We start from the raw sequence: 11,235 nt of genomic DNA, 5'->3' as shown, positions 1-11,235 counted from the left end.
GTCCACAGGGGAGGGGCGGGGCCAGCCCTGACCTAGGAACAGCGGCTGCAGAGGGGACAGCCCGGTCCCGGCTCCAGGGTTGGATCCTGATTAGGTTCCTCAGAGCAGGAAGTGTCTGTGCCACAGGGCACGACCCCAGGCTTTGGTGGCTTTGCCACGCGTGAGGACGGGGCACATCCACGTCCTTCCACAGACTCTCCCCACCATCCCCGGAGCCCATCTGCCCGTCCAGGTGCAGGTATTGCGGGTGCCGGCTCTCGGGGTGGCCTGGCCTGCGCCCCAGCACCGCCGCAGGGAGGCCCTGGCACCCTCCTCGGAACGACTCAGGGACACTCAGCAGGGAGCCCGTCCTGGCGTCCCCGGGCCTCAGGCTGCAGGCGGGGCGGGAAGAGGGTGGCTGGCGGTGTTGGGCGGGCAGCGGACGCCAGGCCTGGAGCTCTGCAGAGCGGTTTGCTGGGAGGTCACCACGGGGCCTGGTGTCAGCAGGTGGCTGGAATTTGGTGCCGGATTTAAGATGTAAATCCAGGGGCAGAAGCAAATTTGGGACTTAGTCTCCTTGTGTTGCCTGCAGGAGGCCGGTGTCATCGGGGAGGTTCCGGGGGTGGTGGGGAGCTGCCCCCGAAACCCAGAGAGCTTGAGACACTCCCACCACCTTCTGCACCCCACCCTCCGCCTCCAGGAAGCCCTTCCCTCCCCGCCCCCTCGGGACATGGGAGACGCAGAGCCCGCCCCAGCGACAGCCCTCCTGGAAAGCTCTGTTCCCTAAACCTCCCAGCACAGCGCCGGCACCTCCAGGTTTGGGTGTTCACTGGCGCCGGCGCTGTGGACATGTGGACGTGGGTGGATGTGTGTGGACGTGTGGATGTGGGTGGACACGTGTGGACGCATGTGGATGTGTGGACGTGTGTGGACGCGTGTGGACGTGTGTCCTCACCAGTCCTGGGTCCAGCCAGGCAGTGGGACATGCTCCAGACGGGGAAAACTCGGAGGGACTGTACCTGTGAGACGGCCCAGGGGCCGGGACCACGCTGAGCGCCCGGTGCTGGCGCCTGGGCTTTATCTGCGCGCTCAGCTGCGCAGGGGTCTTGGGGACGGCCTCATGGATGTGCCGTGAGCTCACGACAGTGACAGCAAGTCCCACAAACCCAGTCTCCTGGAACTGGCTGTGGATGGCCGGGGGGCGATTTGCCAACACTGCTCATTCCGGAACTCTCCGCTGCAACCTCCATTATCTGGTTGTGAGGCGCTAAATAATGGGAAACGTATTCAGTATTCAAGGTATCCCGTGTGCTCGGGTGAATGCAACAAAATCAATAGCAGTTGCTGCTCAGAAACCTCGGACGGCGATTTCTGGAAGGCATCCCAAAGTGCTTGGCCGTGGGGGGTGTGCCAGGCGATCGTCACGATGGGGGTCGACTGGCGGCTGCAATGTCTAAATTGCTGCCACATGGCAGCCTGTTCAGGCCACTCAGCCCGCGTCTGTTTTTAAGAGGACTTGACAAATTGAACCTGGGCCTGTTTTCTCTCCGAGTGGGGGCTGCGGGGGCCTCCCCAGGGGCCTGTGGGAAACGCCCACTCGCGTCCAGAGGCCAGCGGGAGGGACAGAGGATGGGACAGCGGGCGGGACAGGGCCCCCACCACTCTACAAGGGTGACTCCCGGTGGCCGCCTCAGCCCCGGGCTGCGTCTGACCAGAATGGACGCCAGGTCCCACACAGGCTCTCATCCCTGCTCCCAGTGAGGGGCCTGCATCCAGCACTTGGGGAAACTGAGGAACGAGGGGATTCAGCCCACGAAACCCACAGAGTGTCCTCCTGTACTGTTCTGGGGGTGACCTGAGGACCCAGCAGAGGATGAGACGCTCCCAAGGGTTTCTGGGTGGACACGCGGCGCCACGGGAGGGCTGGCGGCAGCGCGGCCCACACCTGTGACTGGCCCTCGCGGCCTCCTGTGCCAAGGCTGGGCGGAGACTCTCCAAGTCGTTACTTTGTGTGGTTCCTGGAGTGGTGCCAGGTTCTGTGAGACGACGTCCTTTGCCGAGACCACCCAGCCGGGGCCTTGTGCTGGGCCCCTTGGTCACTGAGGTCCACAGAACCAGCCCAGCTGCCTCCCGCGACTTCCACGTCCCTCCCGTTTGCGTCCCTCAAGGTGGGTCCAAGCGCAGCGTTGCTTCCTCTGGTCTCAAAAAGACTCGGAGACCCCCTGCCACGTCCTTCTCCTGCCGGGTCCACTTCCTCACTGGGGAGAGGCTGCAGGGCCTGGGAAAAGCCTTGGGGGTCCTGCCGACCGTCTGCCGACTGGGGCTCTATTCCCAGTTGATGGGACGCCAGGGGTGCTCTGAGCAGGCAAGGACACTGTCAGATGCTGTGACTCTCCGGGCAGCACTCGGACCACACGGAAGAACGTGTAGCACATGTGGTTACAGAGCACAGTAAAAAGTGAGCCCCGCCGCACCTGTCACCAGCAGAATGCTGTCAGATCCGTAAATACATGGGACACTGCCCCAGAGGAAACCCCGCCATTACTCACACAGCAGGAAGGAGGCGTGGCGGGTGGTTTGGAGAAGATGGCGTGAGACGAGTCCACCTCCGACCCACCTCGCCGCACGTGGGACCCGAGTGTCTCCTGTTTCGGCAAACGTCGCTGTAATTATTTCACTTAATAGGTTAGATGGTCTCTGTTGCATGCATTCCTGGCTTCTTGATGGTTTTTGTTGGTCGGTTCATTCTGTTCTTGAGTTGATGAGATTTGAACCGTGTCAAACGCTTTTCCAGCCGCAAACATCCACCTGCGTGCACAGCTGTTTCTGTGTGTGTCCTGCTACACCGGCTCCCGTCTGACTTGGGAATCAAGTTCATCGTTACAAACTTGGAGAATGAACTGGATTTCATGTGTGTGTTTATTTTTCAATTTCAGTTTGAAAGTTTTACTTTATGTATGTACGGATTCGAAGTTTCTCTCCCTTCTCACCGCATGTTGCATTGACTGGTTTTCATTCTTTTTCTCTCCCTACGTGTCTGGCAGTTGTAACTCCAGTCGCGTTTCATCAGTGGTCACTGAACAAAGTCTAACGTTGATTACGAGCTGTCTGAGCTCAGGCTGCCAAACAAACACCTCGAACTGGACCTGACGATGGAGCTGGGCCTTCCCGCTGGGAGTCCCAGCCGATGTGTTTCCTGGTGAGGGTTTCTACTGAGTCCTCACAGGAGCGGAGGTGGAGAGAAAGCACAAGTGAGCACACGCCAGTACACGCCAGCACCCACAGATGCCCTCTGGTGTCTCTTCCGATAGGGACCCTGCCCGCCCGGGTTTCCCTGGTCGCTCCCCAGGGTCCATCTCCGACGCAGTCACGCAGGGGTGGGGCTTCCATACCTGACTCCGTCCTTAGCAACATCTGCGGTCTCCTGCCAGTCTCCTGCACCACCTGCTCCTGAGTTGGGGGTACCGGCACCCCGCTTTCCACGCCGTTCTCTTTGCCTCTGAGGTGCACCTTGTCATACCGCGCCATTCCCACGGCTGTTTTCTGCACGTGTGTTTGGACTTGTCCCCCAGGGACCTTCCCTCCGGCGCCTCGGTCCCTCCCTGTCGTGACCCGGACACAAAGGGTGTCCCTTGGTCGATCCAGGGGTCTGTGAGGAGAAACCCCTCAGCCTTCTTCGCCCAAAAATGTTTTTAACTTGCCCTTATTCATGACCTAAAGTTTCACAGGGCACACGTGTCTACGTTGACAGTTGTTTTCCATCACCATTTTTAAGGTATTATTCCGACCTTCTTTTAACTTTTATCACAGCTTTTGGTGGTCGACAGTCCGTGAAAATTGTCATTCTTGTTAGTTTCAATGTTTTCTCTCTATGTTAAATATGTTACCTTTATTCTAGTTGTTCTGCAGTTTAACTATTAATTCACTATGTCCAGATGTAGCTTTGTTTTGTATTTATTTTGCTTGGTAGACAGTGTGCTGTTATAATCAATTATCAATTTTTTTAACTCATTTATTTTCAAACACTGTCTCTCTCTTCCTCTCTCTCTCTCTCTCTCTCTCTCTGCCGTCCTCCTGGATCCACACAGGTGTATGCGGGAATCCTCTCCCGTTGCCAAGGACGCCCAACGCGCCCACACTTTCCTGCTGTCTTCCTGTCTCCACCTTTAGCGCCTCCTCTATGGACCACGCGGGCCTCGGCGCAGGCCTTGCTCAGAACTACCTGGTTAAACGCCTACTGGGTACGTGCACAGAATGAATGCTAATGAATATTTATTTCTAATTCTGTCTCTCTTAGTTCATATCAGTAAGAGGCCACCACGGCCCACAGAAAGGCCACAACCCCGAACCCTGACACCACCAGGTGTGGTGAGGACAAGGAGCGCGGCCACACGCACTCCGGCATCACCTGAGTCGCCGTGTGTCATAACCGCACGTTCCCCAGGGAGCGGCCGGTCACCTTCCACTCTCTGTCCTTTACGTCTCTCAACACGTCGACTCTAGCAAGCAGGAACCACTTACCCAGATCTGTCCACCGATCCACGTGCAGGTGTCTGTGCAGGTGCGGTGTGGCCTTTCCTGATGCAACGGAAGGTGAATCAGCCACGTTCTCTCTAGGCCTGCGTCTGTGCAGGTGAGCAAGCGTGTGAGTGCATGTGTATACATACGTGTGCGCATGTATATACACGTATATATATTAAGTGTGCTGTATGCACGTGTGCAAGTGTGAGTGCATGTGTATACATACCTGTGTGCACGTGTGCGCTTAAGTGTGTGGACGTGTCTGGGTTTGCTTCTGGTCGGGCAAGAATGCACAAGGCGTTTTGGACATCGCAACCCATCTCCACGAACACAGGAGACGGAGGCCGTGTCATCAGGGTCCGCCCCGAGTTCAGGACGACATCCCTCACTCAGAACCATCAGGCTTCCCTTTCTGAACGTGACAGTGTTTTCCTTAAGCAGCCCAAACACATGCCTCTACTTGGCATAGTGTCCTGGTGCCCGTGGGAGGCCCCAAGGAAGCACCCTCCCCAGACAGCGGGGAAAGAACCAGAATGCGCTGGAGACCAGAGGGGAGAGGGCTCAATGTTTGACATTTCCATTTTACGGCGTAGAAGGCGGGACCTGTGCAGAGCGAGTGAGCACCTCCCTACCGAACTCAGGCATTGCTCACCTTTCTTTGCTCCCACCAGGCGCCTGGAGTGACACATGGACACACCCTGGACACACAACCGTCTGACGTGAGACAGATCCCGCCCCGTCGCCAGCCCCAGAGCCGTCACCTGCACACAGCTTGGGGAGATCTGACATACACATCTTGATCCTTACAGGGACCTTACTTTAAAAAGTATGTCAAATATCACTGCACACCTTCTCACAAGGAGGAACTGAAATTCAGAAAAATTCAGAGATTTGGCCGTGGTCGAAGTCCCAGCAAGTCCCAAGGCGGGGAGGCGAGACCAACCTGACACAGCAGCTGGAATGTCCCAAGTGGAAGAAAGACCCTCAGTCTGAGAACGACACAGGACAATGAAAACCGAGCTAGACGCGGCGCCGTGACACTAACCGCGACATCGGCAGGGACCACCACAGTCAAGGCGCTGGATGCTGCGGCCCCGTCTGCTCGGCTGAGGCTGCCCCGAGCACCCTCCTGGCCTGGACGCCACCCGCTCCTCTCGCCGGCTGGGTCCCCTCTGCTCCAGGCCCAGGTCCTCTTGTCCACCTGCCCTCGCCCTCCCCCAGGCCCGCCTGTCACCACGGCTTCCCCGGGTCCCCTTGCTGGTCGGGCGCACGTCTCAGACTTTCTGCGTCTCCAACAAGCACCTGACGCCTCCCAAAGAGCAAAAACAGAAACAAACACAGACCCTCTTCCTCTGCACGTCCCCACCCCAGGACGTTCAGACCCTCAGCCGTCAGCCCCCTGCGAGACCCCAAGGCAGAGTCCGCCTGGTCCAGCTGCCGCCATGTCCACCTCCCTCGCTGGTCCGCCCTCAAGGCCACAGCCTGAGCCATGAGCTGAAAACTCAAGCCAGGCCCCGCCTATCCCCCCGAGCAGCCCACGTGACCACGCAATTCCCTCGGGAAGAGCCGGAGCCTGGGCGGGGTCTAGGGCCTACGGTCCCTCCCTGCCCCTGCACACACCCACCCCAGGCGTTCCCACAGCTGGCCCTGCCCGGGACACCCCAGATCCCTGCTCCCTCCTCCTCACTTCTCTAGATTTGCTTCACACGAGAGCACCTGTCAGAACTCAGAAGGGCCAACCCAGCACCGCTTGCTTCACTCCTCTCCGCGCTGCAAACGTCCCATCACGCTCCATTCGCTCTGTGCAAACACTGTCTCCCTCCACTAGGTTGCCAGCTCGGCTGAACTGTCTGGCACCCAGACGTTCAGTAACTACCTGTGTGCACCCGGGAACAGGTGCACGGCCCACACGCCCCAGCGCACATGTTCAGGGGCCTCCTGCTGGCAGCACGTCCCACGTGTGCCCACATCGCTACTGGGAGAACCGAGGGCCCCGTGCGGTCCCCTGGAGAGGACAGAGCTGTCCACCTGGGACTCTGCCTGTGCCCCGCTGGCCCGAATCCTGTGAGTCCAGCCCGAGGGTCTCCGTGGGGCCAGACCCGACACACCCTCTTCGCACCCCTGAAATCAGCAGTTTACCGTGGTCAACGCTCACCGTGACAAAATCCATTGCACAGATGACTCAGCCTCACTGTTTTGATTAGAGAAATAACACGGCTGGTCACTGGTTCTCACGTGTTCGACATGCAGAGACACAGGCTGCACTGAAACGTGTTCTGTGTAATGCGGGGAGGAAAGCGTCCGCGGAAGTCTAGGAGAGGAAGCCCGAGATGCTTTTCCAGAGGGGAGTTCAGGAATCCCGTGGCTGCTTCGGGACGGGTGGCTCTTCGGCCAGCGGTCCCCTCTTCTGACTTGAGCCCAACGCGGCACCAAGCAGCTGCTCCGAATCCCCCGACCAACCCGACTTGTTTCGCTTCTCGCGTCCATTTCTGTGAAGGGAGAGAACGTGCTAACATTTCCCTGCCGCTCACGTCTGCGTCCCGCTTTCGTGTCTGACACGTGTGTCTGTGCCTGAGCCGACTTCCCTCCCCGCAGTGACAGGGCCGACGTTCCAGCCCGCGAAGCTCAGCGCCAGGTGGCGAGGGGACCCCCCAGGGGCGTTCTGGGTGCTCCTGTTTCCACTTCCAGGAAGATTCAAAACAAATACACAATTTTGCGGAAAAAACATACTAAATACTATTACAGACACAGTTTATTCAGTGGCAATCAATACATTTAAGGTGTCACCAGTCTGGAATGTGCAAAATATTTTAATCACAAATCTCCTTTCCTCTTCGTCCACAGACACAGAGTAGAAACATCTGCTTTACGTGAATAGCATGGAAGACGGCCCATGAATCCTTCCGTGTTTACGGAGGTTGGACTCGGCACCTTCCGACCACCCTGACTCTTCAACTGGGACGACAACGGCGCACTTTCATGAATCATCAACTGTCTGCAGGTAACCTGGGTTCCTAGGACTCTTCCTAGCGTGAGGACAAAATATTGAGACACTTGTTAACACTGCAGTTTAAGATACTGAGTATGAACTCACTGAGCAGTTAAAAATGAAGTTCGTTTTTGTGAAAACAAAATTCTGCTCCAATGCGTGCACACACAGAATGAAAACCAATAGCCCACACACACTTTACGTCGACGTAAGTCATTAACATCGAGTTCACGCAAAGCCAGCGACACCATTGCACCGTTTTATCACAGGGAGGCTGGGATTCGGTCCGAGGGCCCCGCATGAAGACAGTCCACGTAACACACAGAGGGTGAGGTGTCACACTGAGAAGGCAGGGCGTCCGCAAGCTCCCTGGTTTGTGTGTTCAGATGTGGTCGCCCACTTGCGTGTCCTTTCTGTGAAACTAACTTGTGACGCCGTGAACGCCTTTGAAGCCGGGATTCCACTAGGCACGTAGCGTTGGTGATTTTCGCGTTGCAGAGCAGCGGTTCACCTTCCTAACCTGTCTCCAAAATCAACTCTGTAAATACATCGCTGTAAAACCAAGGACAAGGTTCTAACTTCTTTTCCTCCAGGCTGCTCCGCGGGGGCAAACCTGTCCTCACACAGAGAAGGCTGGACGACGCCGGGGCCAACCGGGGAGAGATCCTCCGTATTTTCCCCTTTGAGGGCAGCGTCTGGTTGTTTAAATACATGCCTCGTGCAAAGTGGAAAACATAAAAAGTCAGAATCAAAAAATAAAGCACGGAGCCACCAAACAGAATGGAAGGGCAGAGAAAGTAGGGGGGAGGGCGAGAGAGTTTTTGGTCCAGGGAACGTGCTAAATGACTGTTTAAATTGTTCCTGTTCTACAACTTTTCTGTATTGTTTATATAACTTATTTATTTATAAATAAACTCATGAGAATAAACATTTTTTTCTAGCAAAAGGGACAGCACTATGTTCCCCAGCATCCACGTGGGGGAAGAACTGCGGCGCGTGGGCGGGGACAGACTCCCTCTCTTCATCCGCCACGGGAACGCACTGGTGGAAACAGCTGCATCACTCTGAGTATTTCCTCCTGAGAAGCGAATCAAAAGCTCACTCAACACACTCTTCCCACGGGATCCTGGCCACGGCTCCCCCTCTGCTCTGACGTTCCCCACGAACGTTCTCAGCGCCGCAGCCTGGGGCAGCCGGGTCATTCGGTTCGGACGTCCTGCACGTTTTCCAGCCTCTCTCAGGGGTCTCAGAGCGGCCTCCTCTGCGGGGTCCCGTGCGCTGCGGCTGTTCACACCCCGGGCTCCTCCCAACAGATGCAAGGGGCTCCCCCACCAAAAACGCCCCCCGAGTCTCCTGGAAGGCAACCGCCTTGCGCTGAGAACCTGCCACACACACGAGCAGGGCACGGGGCCGTGGGCACGTGGCCGTTTATTAGCTGCACGTTTAATATTCACTGAACATTCATAATTCACACCAACTCCATAAATGACGTGGACACCTGCAAATCAAGCTCCAAGCCACGCAACTGTGCGGGGAGACCGTTCCCACGGCCTCACCAGAGACCCGGCAGCCTGACAGGGCCCAGGGCCAGCAGATCCCGCCAGGCGCAGATCAGCGCTGCGTGAAAGCCGCCTGCAGCATGTGCGCCAGCGCCGCGAGGTGGAAACAGAAGAGCCGCGTCTCGGACCGCGAGTCGGCTGCAGGGGACGCCTGCACCGCGGCACTCGACACGGGACGGTGGGGACGGGACGGAGCCGACACACCCAGGACGCAGCGACGGCGTCACCCTTCCTCACTCCTCCTTTCTCCTCCTCTTCCTCTCTCTCCTGCTCTCCTGTGCGCGCTTCAGGTCGGCCATCGCGTCCAGCGTCCGGCGCACCCACAGGACCTGCGGACGGTCGTGCGGAGATGGCTGAGAAGGGGAAGCGCCACGAGAGCAGACCCGGGGACGAGGGTGTGTGGGGTACGCACCACAATGACCATGGCGTTGAGCAGCAGCGGCGCTGAGAACACGATGGAGATGAACATCCCCCTGGAGTCAAAATACTGGTATTTCGCAAATAACCTGTTTTGAGAAAAAACAAAAAATTACTTGGCAAAACAACAAGAAAACAAGCTTCCAACGACGCTCTCTACTTACCTGTCGGAAAGACCTGTCGGTGAGACAGAACCGCTCGGCCCCACCGCCACACCTGCCCTCAGAGTGTGTCATCGCCACCGGCTTGTCCCAGGTGCCACGCTCGTCACGAAGACACATGGGTCACGGGACAAGAAAGGGGGACAGGGACGGGGGTGCTGGCGGGAGCAGCAGTGACCTGAGGACCTCCCTAGGGCAAGGGTCCCCTGGGTTGCAGCGGCCATGACATTAGTGGCAAGACGCTAGCGCCCTGACATGCTCAGGACCTGTGCAGCCGTGGCAGCGCGTCCTGTGAGTGTGACTCGCAGCTGTTCCGGCCCACACTGCACCTGTGTGCCTGGCCCCCTGAACTCAGCCCCGGCACCGCCAGGCGCCATCATCTCCACGGGAGAAGAGACCTGGAAAGGTGAAAGGACCTGGACCTCCACCTCCACTTTCCTTCCACTTCCACTTCCCTTCCTCCTCCACTTCCACCTTCACTTCCCTTCCTCCTCCACTTCCACTTCCCTTCCTCCTCCACTTCCACCTTCACTTCCCTTCCTCCTCCACTTCCACTTCCCTTCCACTTCTACTTCCCTTCCTCCTCCACTTCCACTTCCCTTCCACCTCCACTTCCCTTCCACTTCCACTTCCCTTCCATTTCCCTTCTACTTCCACCTCAACTTCCCTTCCACTTCCACTTCCCTTCCATTTCCCTTCTACTTCCATTCCACTTCCCTTCTACTTCCACTTCCACTTCCCTTCCTCCTCCACTTCCCTTCCATTTCCCAGCGGGGCCGGCAGGCGGCAGAGACAGGACTGTACTCAGGCCTCGCTCAGCAGCCAGCGCAGGAAACGGGCAGAACAGCCGGCGACGAGTAACCACCTGCTCACCCGTACGCAGCAGCCGTGGGCGCCGCGTTACGGCAGTGGAAAGACAAAGTCCCCACTCTGTCGAGCTGGCGTCCGGGGGATAGGGAGGGAAGGCCACGTGGGGGCTGCAGGGGCAGCAGCGGCAGCTGACGGGACAGAGCCAGGAGGGATGGCAACAAGCCGGTCCCCGAGGGCCGGGGGCATCACCGCAGGACTCCGCGTTAGCCCTAAGTGACCTGAGGACACTGGACTGTCATTGGGCAGTCCCATCAGGATGTCTGAGGGCCAGTGTCACGAAGACGGTGGCCAGGTGGGCGACAACGGGGACAGGCAGGTGCCTGGTTTGTTGTAAAGGTGACAGACGGGACGTTCCGGAGAGCACAGGGACGTGACATCTCTGCCCTAGGAAACGCAGGGAGCCGCCACGTCACACGGATGGAGCAGACACTCTGGGGGGCGTGGAGGAGTCGGTTTGCAACGTTAACTGCAAGATGCTCATCACACAACCCAGGGGCAGTCCAGGCACCTCTGACACCCGGCAACTCAGGCGTGACGGGGCAGGGCAGCATGGCCCCCTGGAGGCCGCAGGGAGGGGGACGCCTATCGCCTTCCTGATAAGCCCAAGCACAGGGAGGACGGAGGAGGAATCGAGGGTGGACGTGGAGGTCACCGGGCCGAGGACAAGGGCCTTCTGCCTCACAAGCGCCCGGCAAGAGGGAGCCAAGGAAGGACCCGGAGTCCGTCTGGTCCCACCGAG

General features: G+C 58.1%; 1 protein-coding gene across 1 annotated transcript in view; it reads right to left on the bottom strand.

Moving 5' to 3' along the window:
• Positions 1-8,827: 8,827 nt before the first annotated feature.
• TMEM18 (transmembrane protein 18) overlaps positions 8,828-11,235 on the bottom strand; it is a 7,239-nt gene continuing 4,831 nt past the window's right edge. The window contains exons 4-5 of the mRNA XM_012659645.1: positions 9,461-9,554; positions 8,828-9,377 (exon numbers count right to left, since the gene is read on the bottom strand). Of these exons, the coding sequence (XP_012515099.1) occupies positions 9,282-9,377; positions 9,461-9,554 (190 nt within the window). The 3' untranslated portion in view covers positions 8,828-9,281. The remainder of the gene's footprint in view (positions 9,378-9,460; positions 9,555-11,235) is intronic.

The sequence above is a fragment of the Propithecus coquereli genome, unplaced genomic scaffold, assembly GCF_000956105.1.
Source record: "Propithecus coquereli isolate 6110/MARCELLA unplaced genomic scaffold, Pcoq_1.0 Scaffold625, whole genome shotgun sequence".
Classification (NCBI taxonomy): domain Eukaryota; kingdom Metazoa; phylum Chordata; class Mammalia; order Primates; family Indriidae; genus Propithecus; species Propithecus coquereli.
The sequence above is the reverse complement of the archived record's forward strand: the minus strand, read 5'-3'. Positions and strand labels throughout refer to the sequence as shown.